Below are 22785 nucleotides of genomic sequence, written 5' to 3' on the forward strand. Positions count from 1 at the left end.
TATGTTTATAATTTTCCTGGCATTAAATCACTCTTGCATTCCCAAAATAAGCCTAAGTTGATCATATTATTTTCCCTTTCTGTATAAATCACTGGATTTAGTTTTGTATGTTTTTGTATATTTAGTAGCGACCTTGCTAAATTTACTTATTAATTGTAAACGTTATTTGTGTATTATTTTGTATTTTCTAAATTGACAAGCACACAATCTATAATTAGTGACAGTTTTCTTTCTACCTTTTTATCCGTTTCTTGCTGTGTGGTACTACATAATGTTTAACCATTTACAATGTTACGAAGTTGAATAGAAATGGTAATTGTGGTCACCCTTGTCTTTTTCCAAAATGTGGGGAAGGAGAGGAAGCTTTCAATTGTTTGTTAGATAGGTATTTTGTAAATAAGCTTTATCAAATTAAGAAAGTTCCTTTCTGTTCCTGGTATGTCATGATTATTTTAAATAACAAATAAGTATTGAATTTTATCAGTTTTTTTTCTGTGTCTATTTAGAGATCAATACAGAAAAATAATAGAGAATCCACTTATATTTCTTCAACAACTGCTGGGAATATGGTTGGGATTACTTTGACTCTATGTATCAATTTGGGGAGAATTGATATCTGTGCCTCCCCCCTTTTATTTACTTAATATGGAGAATTTCAAACATCAGCCTTGCATTTCTGAAATAAACCCAGTGGTCATAATGTACTATACTTTTTATATATCTTTTTATTTTATATGATAACACTTCATTTAGGATTTTTGCATCTTTGTTCATGAGAAAGATTGCCCTGTAATTTTCCTTTATTTAAAGGTCTTTGTCAGGTTTTGATAACAGGATAATACTGGCCTCATAAAACAAATTGGTACATATTCTCTCTTTCTGTTATCTGGAAGAATGTAAGATTGTTATTACTTCTTTCTTAAATGTTTAGAAGAGTTTCAAGTAGAGCCAACTAAACCTGGAGATGCCTTTGTGGGAAGGTTTTTAATTAAAAATCCCATTTTCTAAATAAATGTAAAACTCTTTGGTTGCTCTATTTCTTGTGTCAGTTTTGGTAAATTTTATTTTGCAAGGTATATGTCCATTTCATCTAAACGTTTTTGTCATAATGTTCTATCATTTTACTTTTTTAAGGTCTGTAGACCTAATATTGGTAATTTGTGTTTTCTTTCTTTTTTTCCTTGGTTAGTCTTGGAAGAATTATGGATTTTATTTATCCTTTCAAAGAACCTATTTTTGACTTCGTTGATTTTTTTTATTGTATATTTGTTTTCTATTTCATTTATTTTTGCTCTATATTTTTCCTTCCTTTTACTTTCTTGGTATTTTATTTTCTCCTCTTTTTCTTTTCTTGAAATGGAAGCTTATATTATTGATTTCAGACCTTTTTCTGTTGTAATGTATTCATTTAAATATATTTAATGTGTTCATCTGTGTTTCCATCTAAGCACAGGTGTAGCTATATCCATAAGCTTTTATATGTCATATTTTCATTACCTTTTACTTCAGAAGTATTTGCTAATTTCCATTGTGATTTATTGTTTGACTCATAGATTACTTAGAAATATATTTTCAAACATATGAATATTTTCTGGTTATTTTTATATTACTGATTTCAAGCTTAATTCCACTATAACCAGAAAATATATTCCGTGTATCAACCTTTTTATATTTATTCATACGTACTTTATGGTCCAACATATGATTTGTTTTAGTAAATTGTTCTTTCTAGATTTAGAAATGTTTCCTGTAGTATTGGGTGCAGTGCTCTGCATATGGTAAAAGGATAAATTTTGTTAATCTTGTTTAAATCATCTATAGCCTTTCTGATTTTTAATCTGCATAGTGTATCAGCTACTGAGAGATACTTGTTAAATACTTTAACTATGATTGTGGATTTTTCTGTATTTTTAGTTTTGTCAGTTTTTGCTTTATATGTTTTTATGCTATTTCTAGATATATAAATTCTATCTATTATGATTTCTTCTTTGAACTATGTGTTACTTAGAAATTGTTATTTGCATTTTTGCTATTAAAGTTTTTAGCAAGGAAATAAGGCAGTCAAATTTGTTCCTTAAAAAAGAATAGCTAAGAGACTTCCTTCTGCCATGCCCTCTGATATCTCTCTCTTTCTGTCTCCTATTCCACAGTTTATAAAAATAAACTGTAGACTTACCAATTAAGCCAATCACGGATATTTGAATTACTGGCAGTTCCAACTGCTTTGATCCCGTGGTAAATTAAGCAAATCCTCACAGCATATTGAAGCCCTATTCATATTGTTCACTTATCCTTCTCTCCCAAACCCTGGATTGGGTGAGTTGGATTCTGTTGGTTCTGGCTGATTTTTGAATACTAGCATATGACTTTAATCTCTGAAAGATCTAGATATCTCATATACTAGAAATAATCTTATTTCACTCACTGAAATGACCTTAATCCCAAAATGTGTTATGGTACTCAATCACATTAACAAGTATAAGCAAGTATGTCAGATTGATTTCCAGCTTTCAGTGTTTTAAGATAAAATATGAATCCTTTTTTAACTGTATGTTGCAACTTTCCTTCTAGGTGGTTTCTTGAACAAAATAAAGCAGTTTTCTTACTGGGTTAGACATCCTGCTTTAAAAATTATTCATAATGTGGAGCCTAACAATGTAAAACTCTGAGTTTGGTTTATATCCAATAGCCTAAGGTTTCATAGAATTTTGGTGGTCGGCAAAGGAATTACTGGATTAAAAATATCACAGCTTCTGTGCTGTGTGCAGATACTTACTGAGTGTGATGAAGGAATTACTCTCTAACTGAGCACATATTCTGAGCAATTAGGCCAAGTGCCAAAACCATTAAGGCTCAAATGCCAAGTGCCTGTAGGGAGGGTTCTGTTACAGGATTTAGCAACCAACCCTTGGCTCACTTACCAGAGGGTGGCACTCCAGGCTTCCTGATAACTGTGCCAGCCTGGCTGAGACTCAGCAGCTGCCACCCAGCCACTTCTGGCTTCTGGACCCTCTCCCCAATACTGCCTGTGTCTCCACCCTTCTTGCCCATCTGCCCTCCATCTGCCTGTCAGTTGAGCAGTGGCTACACAGTTGGGGACATCTTACATGTTGAGTCATGACTCCCAGCTATCACATTGCATTCACCTTCCCTGTTCCTCCACCACCTACCAACACTTCTCCCACTTGGCAACTTGAAAGGAAAGGGTTGCCAATTTCTGTTTCATAACATTTCAGGGGCTTCCATTCAGAGGCTTCTGGAGTATCCTGGCACTCAAGGAAACTGGGCATGGAGGTGGAGTAGGGAGAGCCACTCAGAGGATTCTGGGCATCCAGTCACCCCTGGCCCATTCCCAAAAAAATCTGGGGGAACAAGAGTAGCCTTTGTAACTCCAAATTTCATCAAGATGAGCTGAAATCTGGTTCTGTCATTTCCCCATCCTACCCCATCCCATACTACTCCCTCCTAACCCCATCCCAAAACCAGAGCAGTGGAATATCTTAACAATTTGACTTTTATCCAGAACTGAGGCTCTTTATTTGTTAGAACTAAGCATTTGGTCCCAGATTTTCTAATTCTTTCTGTGGGAACTTGAATCAGCACCCCCTCCCCAAGCTCCCACAGAAGAAGCAGATGGGGATCTTGGCAAGGTTTGGAAGTCCAGGACTTGGACAGGTTGAGAGTTCTATTTGCCAGGCTGAATTGCTTATAATTAAAAAGCTTATCCTCCTACTTTTTTGCACTTCTGAACTTATCTGAAGAATCAACAGAGTATTTAATCATGCATAGAAACAAATCTGTGCATATAAGTGAAAATCTGCATTTAAAAGCAGGTGCTTACCAGCAGAGATGAGTCACGTAAGCTGGTTAGAGTGAAGTTAAGCTCTCTCATGTTGACTTGACATTTCTTGTTTTAAAGGGTGATGGGGTATGATCAGTGTTTTGTGTACAGGTTAGGGCTGGGGTATGGAACTCTACCCACTTCCTTCTCTATTTGCTTCCTTCATCTCCTTGCCTAAGGAGTGCCTACAATAAGCACTCTGCATATTTTGGGTCTTCTTAGTGACACTTACTGACACCAGATTGTTAACGTTTATCTGCTTTCTACAACAGAAAAGAAAATAACTCATTAGTCTTGACATTTTAATGTGTGAGGGTTTTGAGACAAAAATTAATTTTGCTCCTTCCGGACTAAGTTGTGCTAATTGCCAGATTGTACTCATGTTAGGAAATTGAGAACAAAGTGAAGCATGACCACTTGAGGTTCTTGTGATAATGAGAGTTTTAGGTTATTTTCAGAAATTACGGATTTTTTCTTGAAAATATTTTAAAGGAGGTGAGTAGGTGACATTTTTCCCCCTTCAGGAGTTCTTACTGGGGGCATTGATGATTTTCGGAGTGGAAGTGGAGGTGGCAATGGCAGGAAACATTGTAGTTTATGTACCACATGTTAGCAAAGAAGGGCGTTCTCTCTGTGTGTGTTAGTGGTGGGAGCATTTACTAAATCTAACCAAAGCCTGATTGTGTACGAACTTTCAGGGAAGGCGCAGAAGATGTTACTTGTATGGGCTCCCTTACAGGGTGATAAAGACTTGTACGTCTGCTTGGAAGTATTTCACCCCTGCAGTCATGTTCCTGTCGCTCAGGCCAACAGCCTCAACTCCAGCTCTGAATCTGCCATGACGGCAACTAGACATGAAGCCATGCCAAGGTGAACTAGAGACAGCAAAGGGATAGAAAAGCATTCCTAAACTGGAGCTTTGATTTTAAAAATGGAGACCTGCTGGCAAAAGATGAGACGTGGTTACATTTAGTCGGTCCCAACTCTGAGCTGTCATTGCACAAGAGCGGCCACAAGCCGGGGGTTTCCACACGCTGTCCATTAGGAACCAGGGTCTCTTCTATCTAGGTGGCACTGCCAGGCATTCTCAGATCTTACCCGCTCACACTCATTTATGTAACTTCTCTTTCTTGCAGTTTAACACACATGTCTGTCTATCTCTTTCACACTCACACACAATGAGATTTAGTAACCCATTTTAATAAGGCAATTATATTTCAACTCTATTATGTGCAATTATGCACTCTTTTAAATTGCCTCAGCTGGAGTGCCCTGGTGTTGATATCTCACTGGCACTTACTTGCTGGTCCCTGGGGACCAGCTGGGCAGCTGAGCCACGGAACACTGCCACTCCTCCTGGCCCCTACTGCCACTCCACAGGTGGCTTAGCACTGCCACAGGGCGGGACAATTGCAATTTCCTGGCCCACCCAGTGGAGCTCTTGATTGCTGTGTGGGTGGCCTAGATCTTTCTCATCTGCTTTGCTGTACCGGCAGGATTGTTTATCCAGGGCTCAGAGCCCCAGGTAGTCCTCTAGCTTGGAGGGGCCAGAAAAACAAACCTGGATAATCATAGCCATGCCCTTAATCTGATGTTTTTTCTTTTTAGTCATCTAGGCTCTAGGTTCCTGGGGGTAGGAGTGAGAAGCAGAGACTCCTAATACACTCATCTTCATACTACCTTTGCAGTCAAGGCTCAGTGGTAACTTTTAATAAGAAAGTTGTAATTACGTGATATCTGCTTCATTTAAAATAATATATGATGCTATTATATTTTAGTCACAAAGCAGGCACCTATAGACTTCACTACTCAACTTAATAACTGGAATGTTTCAAATACTCTTGCATCTACCTGTGCATATGTATCCCACCCCCCGCCTACCATCAGAGGGAAACGTTTGCTTGAATTTTGCCCTGACCTTTCACTTGATTTTTTTAAGGTTTTATCACGTATGTATGTATCCCTATTCATTATTTTTTAGTTTTGCATATTAAGGTAAAATTATTCTGTAGGTAGCCTTCTGTAATGTTTTTTCCCCACTTAACATAATGTTAAGATTCATCTCTGCACCTCTGTGGAGTTGTAGTTCATTTATCTTCATTGCTGTATAATCCACTGTGACAAGTTAGTCACCCTCCTGTCAACAGAATGTCTGAGCTTTTCTAAAGTCTTTCGTTTCTTTAGCATTGTGAACAATGCTTCCATAACATTCCTACGTACACATACTAGTGTTATGCATGAGAATTTCCCTACCTTGGAGTGAAATTTCTAGGTTACAGAATATGAGAATGTTCAAGATTATAAGAGAGTGCCAAATTGTTTTTCAGAGTGGTTGAACCAACTTATACTTTCTCCAGCCAGGCAGTTGCAGTTTTCCAGATTACCACCATGTTCTGTGTCCAATGCGATATTAAGAGTACATTTAGAAATGAACTCCAGCTGTTGGCTGTGGGACCTTGGAAAGATTACTTGCCCTCTCTAAGCCTGTTTTCTCATCTGCAAAGTAGGCGTTATAAATTGCATTAAGGTATAGGTTTATTGTGAGAACTAAAATAATCTGTGCAAAGCCAGGTAATCTAGTACAGGTCTAGATACACAATAGTGTCCAACAATTATTAGAAATTATTATTTTATGTTAAAACTGAAGTTAAGAGTAGAGGGAAATAGGTGAATACAGTATTGCTATAGTCTGAAAGTTTCTGTCCCCCTGAAATTCATATGTTGAAACCTAACCACCAAGGTAATGGGATTAAGAGAGCGGGGCCTTCGGTTGGTGATTAGGTCATGTGGCTGGATCCCTCATGAAAGGGTTTTGTGCCCTTATAAAATAAGCATGAGAGAGCTTGTTTGCCTCTTCCACCATGTGGAAGGTCCCATCTTTGAAGCAGAGAACAAGCCCTCACCAGACTCTGAATCTGCTGATGCCTTTGATCTTGGACTTCCCAGCTCCTAGAGCTATGAGCAATACATTTCTGTTTATAAATTACCCAGTCTAAGGTATTTTGTTAAGCAGCCTGAACTAACTAAAACAAGTAGCTAACATGCTACTTGTTTTAGCAGTTCTAGCAGTCATGCTGTTGAACTCTTTACCTTATAGTACCACACACAATTTAAATCTGTCCTGCAAAGAAAATTAGAAATCAATATCGGAAAGTAAAAATATTCTCTGGTTCATATCACAAGTGGCAGGCAGTTTGGTAATTTATCTAACACCCACGACTACTACTATTGTCTTGCACATATTAGTTGGGTTTTCTTTTTGAGCTGCAGTGGAATGCCACTGACCTTAGCACTCCAGAAGACAACACATGCCACACAAAGACTCCCTCACATTGACAGAGGTGTCCTTAGAGACAGCTAACAGGGATGCTAAGAGCAGCCAACATTTCCACAGGGCTTTCACAAAGCACATTCATGTATGGCCTCTCATTAGCCTCCTCACTGAGGTCCTCAAAGTTACATGTTATTTCTCATTCAATTTTTACAGATAAAGCAGCAACAGTAAGAGACAATTAAGTGATTTGTCTTATATGACAGAAGCTTGACTGAAGCCCAGGTCTTCTGTCACTGGATCCAATATTTTTTTCCACTGCCTCACCCTGCCCCCTGTATTATGCTCCATAGTATGTGTTTATCGTGTTTATTCATTTTTCCTTTCAATGCTATTTAATTTAATCCATTTGATTAAAAAGAGAAAGAAATCCATTTGTGTCTCCAGAGGTGGCTATAGCCGTTAGTCAGAATACTGAACAAAGTTCACTGTCAAATTTGCTTAAAGAGGAATGGTGCAAGAATTAATTGTGAAAGGCTTATTTGAAATGAAAAAGGCCTAAGATCACGGGCTTTCATTTCTCCCAATCAAGTTTTAATTACTGAAAAGTTTAGTAACAGCTGAAGCGTGTAGTTACCGCACTCTTTATTGCCAAGAGGTTTTTTCAAAAGAACTTCCACCGCCTCATTGCCTTCTCTTCTTGTTTCTACAAGACCTCACTTGATAACATTAATTGTCTTTTTAGTTCACTTTCATTAAAGAAAATCCTACATTCTCTGGGGCTCAAGCATTAGCTGCTCCTCATTAGCTGCTTCTCATGTCATATAAGTAGCTGCAGATCAGGTCCATGCAGACACGTGTGGCACTGCTGAGCACTGCCACCCCCTCCCACATCAGCAGGAAGAAAGCCTGCCACTGCTTAGGGTCATTCCATACGAGGTTGATGGGCAGGGCCACCAATTCCCAACAACTTAGGGCCTGTCCTCTGCGTATCACTCAGCAGGTAACATCCAACCATCTTTCTGGCTTGTTTCCCGCAGGTACTGAAAGGCATTTGCTGTGTTTAAGTCATCCTGTAAGATTTCCAAGCACTTCTTCGTCCATCATCTCCACACTGGACAAGAATAGCCAGGTGTGTGTCCCAGAAACACCTGGATGGAGTTATAGTGAGGGGTAACTGGTGGCTCACCCGCTGCCCAGGGCTCCCCAGGGAGACCCGGCCCTGCTCCTCAGTCCTGACACTTGGTCTTCACAGTAAGCTTTGTGACTGGACCCTGGAGTCAGAGTCAAGGAAGTGCATTGGCACAGGAGGACGGTCCTCTGCAGGAGGACAGTCTTGGTTCCATCTCTCATTTGGGCTGCTGCCTTGGCAAAGTACATTTAACTCCACTGGCCTTTTCTTACTTGCCTGAGGAAGATAATACAAATATGTAGTCTACCCACATCACCAAATTGTTTTGAGCATCCCTGAAAGTAATAACTTGAAAGCTTAATCGTATAAAGTAACTGAAAAGCACATATGATCTTATGGTTATTAAAAATGGCCACGGGCCCTTCTCATCTCATCCGCCTGCCTGACTCACTTTTTCATTTGTCCATTCAACACCTTTTTCTAATGCCTGCCAGGTTCCTGCCACTATACTTGGTGCTGGGGGAAAAAGCACTGAGCAAGATACATACCTTCCAAGGGTGCAAGGTAGGGGTGAGAAGGCTGAAGCCTGGCACAGAGTAGAAATAAAACTACCACTGTCTCATTCAAAAACTGCCTCCCAAATTAAGTACAAAGGCCTTGGCCTCCTTTCCAGGTCTTCCCCAGCAAGGCCCTGTCCTGCTGGTCCAGTTCTGGTGCTGGTCCTCACAGCAAGCTTGGTGTGATTAGAACCCAGAGCATGTATCGGAAGATATGTGTTTTCTGAACACATCTTGGGTTTCACCTCTGCTCACATTGTTTCCTGAAATGTCTTCCCTTGCTCCAGTTTTGCTTAACCTCTTACAATAGTTTGTCAAACTTTTCCTGATTTCCTCTCCTGACCCACTGATGCCTCTCCTACCTCTGAGCCTCCAGAATATATTGTACTGCTTCACATCATAATTCTTTGCATATTTTATTCAATAAACATCTCTTGAGTCCTATCATGTGCCAGGCATTTGGCTCAGCACTAAGCATTCTATTTTAAGCCAAACAGACATGATTCCTGCCCTCAGGGAGCTTGTAGTCTTTACTTCTTCAGCTCTCCATTGTTTGAGGGTCAAGGGCTGGATCTTTCTCATCTTTGTGTTCTTTATAGGACACCAGCCTCTGAACATCAGTTGAATTGGTCTTTTAAAGTTAGAGGAACTATGTTAGAAAACCTGACATAGGCTTTCCTAAAGTTCCCTGGCACCATGGAGTCACATCACTTATCATCTGTTTCCTGGCCTAGGGGCTCTTCTCAGACTCACTGTGCTGGCCTGAGAACTCAGTTCTTGACCTCTTAAGGATGATCCAGGTAGCCAAGTACTTGATTTTTCTTATGGTCTCTTTAGGAAACAGACATCCTTCTTCCAATTACCTTGGGCTTTCTTGCCCCCATTGAGGAACTGAAGGCTTTTACAGAGCCTCCAAATGTTCCAGCCAGAGGCTCCAGTTGCAAAACAGTTGCTAGCTGGTGAAGACCTGCCCTCCTGCCACTGTCTATGGGGACTATCTTCTTTTGGAACATTTGTCATTTTGGATCACCAATTTGGGGCCAGGAGCTTTGTATATTTTATGTCTCCTCCTAACATCAAACTGACAAGGTAGACCTGGGTCTCTCTGTTTATTAGTTGAGAATCAGAAGGGCCTTAGAAATGGAGGGACTTGCCCCAGTGGCACAGCAAGATCAAAGCCATTTCTATCCACCCCCTGCTCCTCTTACCTCTCCACCTTCCCTCCATCCTAATGCCAGGAAGGGAAAAATAGCCCATCTGTCTTCAAGGCAGCCAGAGGGAGGAGATGACTTCCAAGGGTGCAGGTCATTTGGGATATTTACAAACACTTATTTCTTAGAAGAGGCTTAGGCCTAAATGGAAGCCACAATAGGCACTTTCCAAATCAACTTCCATGGTAGTGTGAGGGGAAAGATCTTTACATGATCTTAAGCACTGGAGATTGTCTATTTCTGAGACTCCTGACAACGAGAAAGATAATTTATGCCATTTTTACATTTTTCCACTAACAACCAAACAGGCAGGGACACCATAATTCTCAATCATTAGAAGCTGATTATGTTTTACCTCTGCTTCAATTAGAAGAGGAAAACAAAAGCCCTGAACTGAAGAGTGAATGATTTTAGATTGGCAGCACCCATTTAGTAAAAGAGCTAGGCCACTATCACTTAGGAGTTACTCTATTTAGAGAGAATAATCAGCAGAATGTAGAAACTCTGTTCCGGCCTGACTCCAATCAGGATTCTTTTAAAGCTAGTAGTTTTGAGGAAACAGGTTAATTATTTTTTATGACTTAAGTTCTATCCACCTCATAATCAGCTACTTATTGCTTAAAAGTCAATGCATTCCTTCGAATAAGAAATGCTTTGGATAGCACATGTAAAACCTATCATGGTGTACTCGAATTGGTCCAGATGGAAATGGAAATTACAAACCTATTGACATTTTTGCTTTTTTTTTTTTTACCCAATCATGTCTAAATACTGACTGAAATAAACCTAGAAATTAATCATACAAGGGAACGTGAAGGTTGGCAGACATTTGGTTAGAAATCCATAGGAGTATGTGGTGTGGGCTGATTGTACAGGCTTCGAAACTACCCCACAGTCACAGATCAGGATGGTCAAATTGCAGGAAATGACCGGCTGACTGCTTCCCTGACTATGTTTAAGGGCAAATGAGAGCATGCTATTTATAGGATGCTCATCAATAAGCTCCAAGTTCATAGCTGCCAAAGGAAACCTTAGTCTTGACTTTCAAAGTCTTCCACATTATTCTTTCCCAAACTGCATATGATTTTAAAACTTTATGAAGGTAATATACATTTTGAAGCCTTCTTTTTGCCAGTGAAAAATCATTTTTCCCCAAATTGTTAGGCCAGTTATTTCTGGTATTTACAGAAGAATATAAGATATTTATTAAACGTTGTTTTAAAAAACAAATTTGAGAACTATATTTAGTATTTGGTACAACTGATGCTCAAAAACTCTTTGGTGGTGTTGGATATTTAAAAATTTCTTTTCACTTCTATAGACTTTTATGCTGGTTCTTTTGTAAGTCTTTTTGTTTATAATTTACTTTTATCAGTGGTTTGGAGCAGAATTTTAAATATTTTTACATCTAGGAAGTTCACAAAGATGGAAAAAAATTTCTTTTTTCTTTTTTGTTTTGAGACAGAGTCTCGCTCTGTCACCCAGGCTGGAGTGCAGTGGTGCCATCTTGGCTCACTGCAACCTCCACCTCCGGGGTTCAAGCAATTCTTCTGCCTCAGCCTCCCGAGTAGCTGGGACTGCAGGTGCATGCCACCACGCCCAGGTAATTTTTGTATTTTTAGTAGAGACAGGTTTTCACCATATTGGCCAGGCAGGTCTCAAAATCCTGACCTCATAATCTGCCCACCTCAGCCTTCCAAAATGCTGGGATTACAGGTGTGAGCCATGGTGCCTGGCCGGAAAAAATTTCAAAGTTTATATTTTCACACCATTGCAAAATCAGTGTGATTATATTCAGAAAATTATGAGAGATTGCAAATGTATTATTAATAGTTACATTAAAAGAGGCTATAAAAATGCAAAGCTACAAAAATGACAATGAAATATCAACACTCAGGCAGGGGAATGGGCATTTCCATTGCTCATTGCTCTCCCAGCCTTGGAGAAGTTCTGCTTTTGCTGGGTGGCTGTCAGGCATCATGGGTGGGTGTGTCTGCTCTGGAGCCAGGCCTGGCCTGGAGGTTCCATTTCGTTTGTCATCTGTTACCTAAGGTAAGTTACTCTGGGAAAGTAACATAACCTATTTTGTCTCAGTTTCCTCATTGGTCAGATGAGGGTAATGATGTTGTGACTCAAATAAGTTAAGACAGGTAAAAAGTGTAGAACAGTGGAGGGCACAAAATCAGCATTCACTGGATGTTAGCTGTTCTTACTTTCATTATAGTTATGTTTCTAGGATTAGATTTGAGAAAAAGAAAAAGTATACAACAGCTCAGTTTTCTCCACACACTCTATCCACTTGGTATAATGGGAAAAGTTCTAGATGAAGAATGAGGACATCTGGGATCCAGTCCTGACTTTGATTTTCACTAGCCTTTGACCTTACTATACATCCTGGGTTTTGGTTTCACTAAAACTGAGGGGGGTTGTACAGGAGGCTCCCTGCTCCCATTCACCCCTCGCATCCTGTGACCTTGCTTGAGTGGCTCACAAAGCCCTAATAATGTAGTTCTTTTTCATGTAGTTTTACATTTTAATACAATACCAAAACAAATTAAAGCATCTGGAATCCAGCTACAGTAAAAGCCGGAAATATCCTAAAATAATCTTTCAGAGATACATCTGAAATATTTTTTTTTTTTTGAGACGGAGTTTTGCTCTTGTTGCCTAGGCTGGAGTACAATGGTGCGATCTCGGCTCACTGTGACCTCTGCCTCCCGGGTTCAAGTGATTCTCCTGCCTCAGCCTCCTGAGTAGCTGGGATTACAGGCATGCGCCACCACACCTGGCTAATTTCATATTTTTAGTAGAAACGGGGTTTCTCCATGTTGGTCAGGCTGGTCTCGAACTCCCCACCTCAGGTGATCCGCCCACCTTGGTCTCCCAAAGTGCTGGGATTACAGGTGTGAGCCACCGCACCCGATTGAAAGTTTTGTTTTAGGCAAAATTCTGATCAACAAAAAGCTGGAAAAACGTAACTATGTTTTAAAAGATAAAGAAAACAACTACAAAAGAATAGTAGTATGAGCACTTTCCTTCCAGTGTTTGGCTTTGTTTCTAGGAACTCTGAGGTGAAAAAAAAGAGGCAGAGGAGGGAGGAGGAGTAGGCAGAAGGGGAGCAAGAGAAACTACAACTTGTGTGCTATGTGTGGTTGTTATTTTAAGAAAGTTTATTCTGACCAATTTTATCCAAAGAATAAATCAACAAACACCCAGAAGCAATCTGCCCTAAGTTTTTTATTTCCAATATAGACCTAATCAGAATAATCAGGTTTTGTCAAAAAAGTTTCCAGTAAAATGGCTGTCTCTGTCTTCTCCATTGTTATTGTTACATATTAGCCCTTCTGATCTTGCACAGTCCCCTTGCCTGGTAACGTTAACTAAGTAAATATTAATACTGTACACTTTTCCTTTGGAAAATGAAGGAGAACAAATGGGAAAAGATGTAACAAATGTTTTGCAGCCCTGTTATAAATATTTTATGAATGAATCAGAGAAATTGAAGATGAAAAAAGCCCACTAATTCAGCCAGTACCCTGGTGTCTACTGCTGTATTCTTTCAAGCGGTTTGTCTGGTCTGGTCTTTAGTGACTCAGGTTATAGGGAATTTACCACTTCTGTCGAAGCTGCTTTCGTAGTGGGTTCTATCTAGCTGCTAGGAAAGTTTGTCAAATTCCCCTTGCTTTTGTTTAGTTTTCTCATTAGTCTCATTTGATTTTGTTTATTTAATTGCTTATTTTTAGTGTCTTTAGATTCTTAATTGATTTCTACGTGTCTTTCCTATTTCTTTTTTTTTGTTGTTCATTCAGCTTTTCTCTCTTTAGTTGTTACAGGAAGAAACCAAAACAGCTTTTCGGCTTGTAGATAGGTGAGAAGTAACAATTGGTTCCATCACCAAATTAACAACAATACTTGCTACATCAAGTGTTAGGCTAACTACTTTGTATACATTATCTAATTTATTAAGTGTCTTCTTTTTGCCAGACACTGAGAAGGCAAAGTTAAATATGACCCTGCCACTGTTGGCAGGGGCTTATAATGTAGTAGGGGAGATAAGCATTCAAACAGATAGTGTCAACACAGCATATTCAGTGTGTGGGGCTATTTTCAGAGTAATCCTGGAGCACAGAGGGTGGGGTCCACTCCAGCAGTGAAGAGCAAGGAACGAGGGCAGAGGTCAGGTGGTGTGGGAGAGAGATACCCCAGGTGAGTTGACCCATAACCTGATTCCTGTAAGAATAAGAGTTAACTAGGTTAGAAGGGGGTGTGGAGCTGGAGAGGATAGCTGCTTGGGAAACTACATAAAGTTTAATGTTATTAGGTTGAAAAATGTGAGAATTGTTGGAAGATGAGGTGGGCCAGGAGCAGAAACCGGCCAGGTTTGTATTACCTGGTGGAAAATTTGAACTTTGCTTTGGATTTTAAGAACAGAAATAAGGCTGCCGTGTGAAGAACACACAGGAGGGGCAGCAGAGAGACTGGCATCTGTCCTGGTAAGGGATCACCAGTGTTGCAATCCCAGAGTCAGGTTAGCTCTTCTTAGTTGGAGTATCTTTAAGGCCATCTGGTCTGGCTCTAAATGACTAGGAAATTACTCATGATGTGCCTTCAAACTCTCTGAGTAGATATTTCCATTTCCTTGATACTGAAAAAAGGGTAGTAGGGAATGTATGTTTGCTGCAGCCAGTGGGGTTATGTCAAATAATGGTTACTTACTGACAGCAGTCTAACAATTTCTGGGAAGACTAATGTGCTCCCAACTGCATATGTGGCAGAGAAACAAGAACTACCCATTTACTGAATATCCACTCTGTGCAAAGCCCAGTGCCAGGGGCATTAACATTCATGGTATCAGCAAGGTGGCAGCAAAGAGTCAATCTTCTGAGAGTTAAGCAGTCCTAATCAACACATTATAGGAAATAACTATGTGCAGAAGTTATCTTGTCTAAGTGATGAGTTGCTTATATTTTCCTCCCAGCCTAAAAGGAATAGTTTATAAAAAATAGTTAATACTTGAGGTTGATAGATTTAATACATATCCAGTTTGGGTAAGGTGACTATGGTGTATTCTCAGGACAGGAAGGACCCTAAAGGATGCTATAATCTGACTAATTATAATTGTAACAGGCTTCTCTAAGTAATGTGTAATGGAAAGGTAGTGTCTGCCTAGAGCCTAGAAAAGGCAGCATAGGGCAAAAGGCCTTGACCAGCATTAATTCATAACAACCAATGAAAGAAGTGATTATGTAGCTCATGTGCATTATTGATTTCTAAGTGTCTAAAAACACATCAGAATTTGCTGCAGCTTAGATAAAACATTTACTGAACATGTATTGCCAGAATCTGAGCTTATTGATAATCTCCTTAGTATCAGGAGAGGATATAGCAGTAAAGTGTAGACTCTGCCTTCAGACCCCCCTGGATTGGTATCTTGACTTTGCCACTTAGAAGCTGTATTAGTTATCTATGAATACAGAACAAATTATTCAAACTTAGTTATTTAAAACAATATTATTTCACAGTTTCTCTAGGTCAGAGATTCAGAAGTGGCATAGTTGGGCAGTTTTGCCTCAGGGGCTATCGTGGTTGTTGTCATCTGAAGGCTTGACTGGGGCAGGAGGGGAGCCACTGCCAGGGTAGCTCATCCACATGGCTGACACGTTGGTCTGGTTTTGGTCCTCCCCTTGTGGGCCTCCATACAGGCTGCCTGAGAGTCTTCACCATATGATGCCTGGCTTCCTTGAAAGTGAGAAATCCATGAGAATGCCAGGTAGAGGGGGTAGTGTCTTACCTCCTAGCCTAAGAAGGACATGCCCTCACTTCCACCATATGCTTTTTATTAGAATTGAGTCTCTAAATCTGGTTGGAGAAGGAAAATTATACTCCACTTTTTGAAGAGAGGAGTGTCAAAAAAATTTCCATGCTACTGTAAACTGTCACACTGTGTGACCTTGAGCAATCTATTTAAAAGCTTTATGCTCCAATTTTTTCACCAGTAAAATAGAAATGACATTAGTATCTGCTTTATAGAGTTGTAAGAATAAAATAAATCAATGTAAAGAGCTTACAACAGTGCAGGGTATATGGTAAGTGCTTTCAGTAAGTATTAGCAATGATGCTGATTACTAATTCTCTTCTGAGTCTGTTTGACCTGTGATAGAGCTAATCCAGAGACAAGAACAAAAGATGCTGGCATCAGTCATGTGTGTCCCTTAAATCGATCATTCCTATAAGTGACAGTGTTATCTCCACATCCTCCTATTGGGCTTTGCAGAACCTGAATACTGTTTTGCCTAGGCTGCAGATCCAGGACAGGCAGCATGCATTCTTCTGTGTCACAAAGCCTTGTTTTTCTTTTCTCATCAGAGGAAGTGGTCTGGAAAAGTGCCAGCCAGGCTGTGTGACTTCTCAGGTTCAACATCATGGAGATGAGAAAGACCAAATGGCACCCAGGATCCTGCTGAAATCAGAGGCATAAATCTCAGCTGGAAGCATGAGGAGCAATTCAGGAACCCTTGAATAGATCCTTTCAGATTCTTAGTGTGGCTTCATTGAACAAGACCTCTCCAGGGTTCTGTCCTAAAGTCACCTCAGAAAGCTGTGTCTCTGACATCACAGGAAGGGGACCCAGGGCCAGAAATCACTTCAGAATCATTCACCTCAATTTTACCTCTGAGAATTGAGCTGTCATGAACAAACATTACAAGAATGCTCAAGAATCTGGCTACCAAATAGTCCATAGAGATATTATCCTAGATTAAATAAAATTAAGAAACATTTATTAGGTACCTACTCTATGCAAGTCACAGTATTTCTTAAATTGGAAGAAACTTGCTGATGGATGAAGAATGAATAGAATTTTAACCCGTGCAGGACTTAAAGAAAATAATTGCTATCTGCTCCAGTCAAAGTCCACAGTGACATTCCAAGAACATGTGTCAGGAAATTGACTGAGAAGACAGTTTTGAATTTTTGACTTACAAATGCATTGAGTTCAAACTAGAAACCAAAATCTACCTTTTTGCCTACTTTTCTCAAGTACAGCCATCACACCAACAAGCTTGCTTTCAAAAAGAGAAAAGAAGATGTTTGATAGGATCAGAATATCCCAACTCCTGATACCTGACCAAATTAAATTTTAATGTTCAGAACTTTGCTTTTCAATATATAAAGCAACATGATGGCTGGCACCAAGGAAGGCAAGACCACCAGTAATCTAAATGTTACCCTCAGGCATGCATGCCCCGGCAGCTGACCCTTCCCTGAAAGAAATGTCCCTTCTATTCAAAGGCGATGTGTGGGGTGAAGTAATTTATTAATTTATTAATACAAGAAGTAAAAAATACTATTTTTGGCCCAATATCCATATTAATATGGAAGAAATGCGAAAAGAAACCCCATGAGTTCTCAATGTATTACACTTTCAGCCAACTTAATAGAAGACTTGGCTTTGGGATAAATGCTTGGATGTTTTATAAACACTATTATTTAGGGAGGTCTGAGGGCATCTGGACATAGAATATTATTTTCAAGTTATAGCACTTAATTTTTCAGGCAAAACTTACCCTTCAGAATGGAATATGAGCCATTTAATTTCCCCTTGTGTTTAGTCATATGAAAAAATGCCACACAAGGAACCGGGCAGAGAAGCAAAGATAAGAGCTAGTCTTTTCCTTGCACAAAAATCTGCACGAGGAAAGGCAATGGCTCTTGTTACTGTGCACAGATGCGTGGCTGTGAACCGCATAGCTTTCTTTTCTTCTTGGAAAATGGCCTCAAATTAGTCTAGGACATTGGATGAACTGTTGCTAACTAAGTAAAAAGTTCATTACTCTCTGCAACAGTGAATGCCATTGAGTTATATCAACGGTTCTGAATTCTTTTTTCTCCAAGAGCCCCATTTGGCCTCTAAATCTCTTTCACAACTCCTCTCCCCTTCTTAAAGATGTTTCCTATTCACTGTGAGATTCTCATCCAAGGAAAATAAATGGAGGTGAAGGGCCTGGGGGTTGGGACAAGGATGCAGAGGGGAGCTGTTTTAGAGAAGAGAAGGGGAGGTGAGAGCTGCTACCCACATAATACATGGGCGCTTATTAGAGGGCTGGAGGACTCTTTTTTGGCAAACATCAAATTAGGTCCAAGCATTCATCCCAATTCACTGGAACGTGCAAAATCAGTTGACAGGTTGGAGAAGAGAGGTTTTTAAAAGTTAACATTTGTTTTTCCCCTGAAAATATGAAATGACTGTGGGCTGCAGAAAAAAAGTAGGAGCAAATGCGGAGGGTTTTTTTTTTTTTTTAGTGTGAGAAACTAAATGGCTGGAATAGAACTGTTTCATATTTTAGATGCAGGCTGTGATAGCTGAATAACCTTCTTATTTTGACTCACAGCTTGATACAATGCAGGCTTTCATTGCATGAAGAGCCACAGCAAAGAGTTTTGGGCCATTTTCTCTTTTTATTCATTTTCTAAGCCCCATCCCTCTCCCACCCCAATTCCCCCATTTCCTCTGTCTGGGTTTGAATAGCTGAAGTGTGCCCACAATATGTATGCACTAGACACATTGTTACCTCCCTTTTACCAAAAGCACCTGGCAGGGTCACCAGTCCCAAGTCCCCCCATGGAGCCTGGCTTAACTCTTTGAGTGAAAAACATCCAAATATATTTTTCAAATAATTTTAACAAATATTAGAAATAGTCTAACAAATGATTTTAATTAATACTTTATGGGAAGAGAATTAAACCTGTTATATTTGGTTGTTTTATAATTTTCTTTCTAATTTCCTCTCTTCTCAAACCCTTTTCCCTTGGGTTCTTAACTTACAATGTGAACTTGTTCTTTCCCAGCTGAATCAGTGGGAGATGATATCATTCATTGATTTTAAATCTAAATCTGAAAATATCTACAGACTTTGTGGTCACAGAACAAGCAACCACACATACTGGGTAAAGGAGAAAACATTACCCATTGTGCAGAAAAGCCTAGGAATCATCAGATGCTTCATATTTCTAGAAACCTTGCTCTTTTCAAGAGGCCAGAGGGCCATCAGAGCATAACTCTTCAGCTTTCTGCTTCCAGCCAATATGGAGTAACAGGGACTAGAGGTACCCTTCTGTCCGAAACAACCAAAAATCTGAAAAAACTATGAAATAATCATTTCAAGACACTGGACAACAGGTAGCTTAAGATAACCTAAAGCAGATGCAGATCTATTTTAGTTAGAATTTGTAGTTTGGGCAATAAGGAAAAGAGTTTAATTTCTTCCTTGGTGGAGGTGTAGAATGTTGGACATGCTGCTTGTAGTAACCTGTGGGTGGCCCCATTCTTGTCCAGGTCAGACAAGAGTCTTCCCTAAATCCTGTGTGCCATGGATCTTCAAGACGTGCACCAGAAATGGGTTTTGATGGGTAGAAAACCTCATCTCTCCTCATTTTCATCCAGACTGAGGATGAAATGAAAATGAGGGCTACACCTGGCCTTGAACATGAGCACAAACTGATTGTGTTTGGAGCCACAGTAGAAGACAGGAGCCATAGGAAGTCAGGGGCTGCCTACCCCCATCACAACAGCGGCTAGCAATGGCCTTCTTAGGGGCAGCACCTAGACCACGGTGTTCGGGGGGAACAGCATGTCTGGAGTCTGTGGCTCACCTGCCCATAAGATGCCTTTTTCCCATGGGATGTGACTGGTGGATAGGTTAGAAACTAGGACTTTGAATCCTGATTTGAAAAGTAAGTGTGATTCTTGAGGGAGCTTCTAGGGTGCTGCGAATGTCCTGTTCCTTGATCTGGATGATGTTTAGACAAGTATGTTTATTTTGTGATCATTCATCAAGCTGTATATTGATGACTGTGAACTTTTCTATACATATATTATAGTTCAGCAAAAAGTTAAACAAGCATAGTGGTTCACATTAATTATGTCTTTTGTAAACTGACCCTGTTTTGATCCAATTACTTCATTATAGAAGAATGTATTAGTAAAGCTCGAGTATTGATTTCACCTCATATTTTTAATGATGATCTTAGAGGTCTTACATATTTTCAAATAACAAATAAGAATTCATTCTCTTTATTCCTGCAGGTGGAGACAAAGCTATATCATTCAATCCTATGCCCTTTGTTAGGAAATATTTACTTTTTAAATGGAAATAAATATTGTCATTGACAAGAGTGTGGCAGCCATTGGGCAAGTAGGATGGTATTGTTTAGAAACTTATGATGCTCAACAACACAAAAGCCTGGATGTTTTAGTTACCAGATGACTAATATTTGTTTGTTCATTTTTGTTCTGTTTTGTTTTGTTTTCTTTTTTTCCATTCCTAATGTCATAAATAAACACAATGCCTTATTTTAAAATTGTTCTATTCTCTTCTGTTTGACGTTAAATTCTTAGAGTCAAGCACTGTATCTTTTTTATTTTAAAATGATGGTACAGTTGGCAGTATTACTAATGTGCTTGTGAGACTGAAAAGGACAGTACTTCCCAGAGGCCTGTTAGACTACACACCAATCCAAACTAACCTTAAGTGACGAGATATTCAATATTATAAAATACAGTCACTGATTTGGACTCTGACCCCAAACCAACAAATGACCCAGAATCTGTCTCAGTTTAATCTCAGCACACCTGAACATCATTTATCTATAGGCAGCTCCTCGGAAAGCTAAGTGGCCATCCAAATACAACTGTAACACAATTTTCATATAGAATTCCAACTTCAGTTTACCGAGGGCATTTTCCATTCCTCTTTTGTTGAAGGTCTTCTGATAAACATATAACCTGAAGGCAAGTGAGATCATTTTTCATTCCAGCCTACAGGAAGTGGAAGCTGGGCTGGAAGTGGCCCCAAACAGCATGGATTCTGGGGAGAGAAAGTGTGGTGAGAAGGGAAGTAAGCTGGTTGCTGCAAAGTTTGACACAGGGCCGGCTCCTTCTGGTCACATAACACGGTCCACTCCACACAGCCCATTTAATACATTAAGAAAGGGTAATGAGAAGGCTGTGCCTGGAAAAGCTGTCATCACCTTCATTGATGAGCCAAGAGCTTCTATTCATGGAACACTTAGAATATACCTATTTGTCAGAGTACAGCACACCTGACCTCACCTGCAAAGAATAGCTCAGGTGCAGGATCTGTCAGGAGAACATCCTATGAGGGTAATGGCATGGCCTAGAATAGCTGTGAGCAATGAGTGGTGGAATCCAGATTAGTTGGGAAACTCCAGCAGAGACTTGGAGGAAACCACCACTACCTAGAAGAGGCAGGAGGCCTCTGGGCTTCAGATCCATCCAACTAGTATTTGCCGAACACTGTTCTGCACCGGGGCAGTAAGCATTGGATATAGAAGTCAACAAGACCTGAAGTTCACAAGGAGTTCATAGTTTAGAACACAGTAGACAGTTTGCTAAGTTGGAATTTGTAGAAACTGTAATAACCAGAGCTTTTAGTTTACTGTAAAGGAGTGAATAATTCATGTGGCAATTGTCCAGATGTCTACAAGGAGATTTCCAGCTCCTGTTCTCTTAGATTCAAAGTTAAGGAACCTGTTTTGATGAAGATAATATCCTTAACCAAGGCCCAGGAACAGGGGAGAACAGTGAAGTCCTTCAAATAAATTTTTCAAGAAAATAGAAAGAGAGGAACCTCTGGGCTCCCACTCTGAAGGCTGGTGGTTCAGGAGCTCCTAGAGTATGGGTGCTGAGATGAGCATGCATCCTGGGGACAGTCTGGTAGCCTGAAAAAAATGTGTCTGAGGGCTAACATGTTCAACTCAGTGTCATTTGGTTGTGGGAACTCCTAAATGAGCAATGTATTAGGGAAGAGTAAGTCTAACTTGATGAACTGCCAGGGACTAGGCAGGAATTGGAGTGAAGGCCCAGATTCAGGTCCTTGGCCTTGATCATGACCAGCCACAATATGCTTCAGCCTTGTGGCTATGGCATAGTCAACAGAGAACCTTTCTGAACGCCTGGAATTCAGCTAGCTCTACTTTTGGAAGAAGGATACTTGCTTTGAAACAGCAATGAAGGTCATCAAAAGAGGTGCGTCTGAGTCCCTGCTCCAGAAATAAAGCTGGAAACCTGAGAATTCCTTGAAATTCTAGTAAACTCCTTGGCATCCTGGGCTATATCAGGGTATATAGTGAGGATGTCGGAAAACTGAAGGTAGTAAGGCAGGGATTAAAGGGGTTGGATTTCTTGTTATCTGGCCACGTGAGAAATTAAGTATTTTACTTTGGGTCTTCGCTGGTAAATATTACTTTCTCAGATTTATTTAGTTTTTCTAGCCAGTCAAATTTAGCAGTGGGGGGTTTTATACCAACTTCAGTGACACTAATGTTAATAAATTCTGATCACCCACTACCATCAGACCAGCCCTTCTCAGATTGAAAATTAACTTCTGTCTATGGTCATTTTCTAGTTACTATTCAGGAGTTCTCTCATATACACAATTCATCCTTTAAATTGTTAACAGTGTCTACTTATACTCCTCCATCAGAAACAAAAAGGATCAGAGAATTTACCCTAACAGGTATTTCTATGAATCCTTTTATTTTTGAATTATTTAATATTTTTGATAAGGCACTCAGAAAAGATCTCAGCTGGAAGACTACACCTCATACAACATTTTGCTTTTCTAGTTATTTATATTGTATTTAAACTAAATCCTTCGATGAGGAATTGAAGCAGAAGGACCACTCCCAAATCAAAATGGAGAGAGTAGGGGTTAAGAGTACTTGGAGGTTGGAGGATTTTCCACTTTGCTCAG

General features: G+C 39.8%; 1 protein-coding gene across 2 annotated transcripts in view; it reads left to right on the top strand.

Moving 5' to 3' along the window:
- COG6 (component of oligomeric golgi complex 6) overlaps positions 1-22785 on the top strand; it is a 141435-nt gene that overhangs the window by 112907 nt on the left and 5743 nt on the right. Inside the window, exon 19 of one of the 2 annotated variants that reach the window (XM_063650780.1) lies at positions 16379-20371. The exons of the other annotated variant lie outside the window; for it this stretch is intronic. Coding sequence (XP_063506850.1) covers positions 16379-16490 — 112 coding nt within the window. The 3' untranslated portion in view covers positions 16491-20371. Of the gene's footprint in view, positions 1-16378; positions 20372-22785 lie in introns of those variants that run through there. 2 annotated transcript variants of the gene reach the window in all.

Source organism: Pongo pygmaeus, chromosome 14 (assembly GCF_028885625.2).
Source record: "Pongo pygmaeus isolate AG05252 chromosome 14, NHGRI_mPonPyg2-v2.0_pri, whole genome shotgun sequence".
Taxonomy (NCBI): Eukaryota; Metazoa; Chordata; class Mammalia; order Primates; family Hominidae; genus Pongo; species Pongo pygmaeus.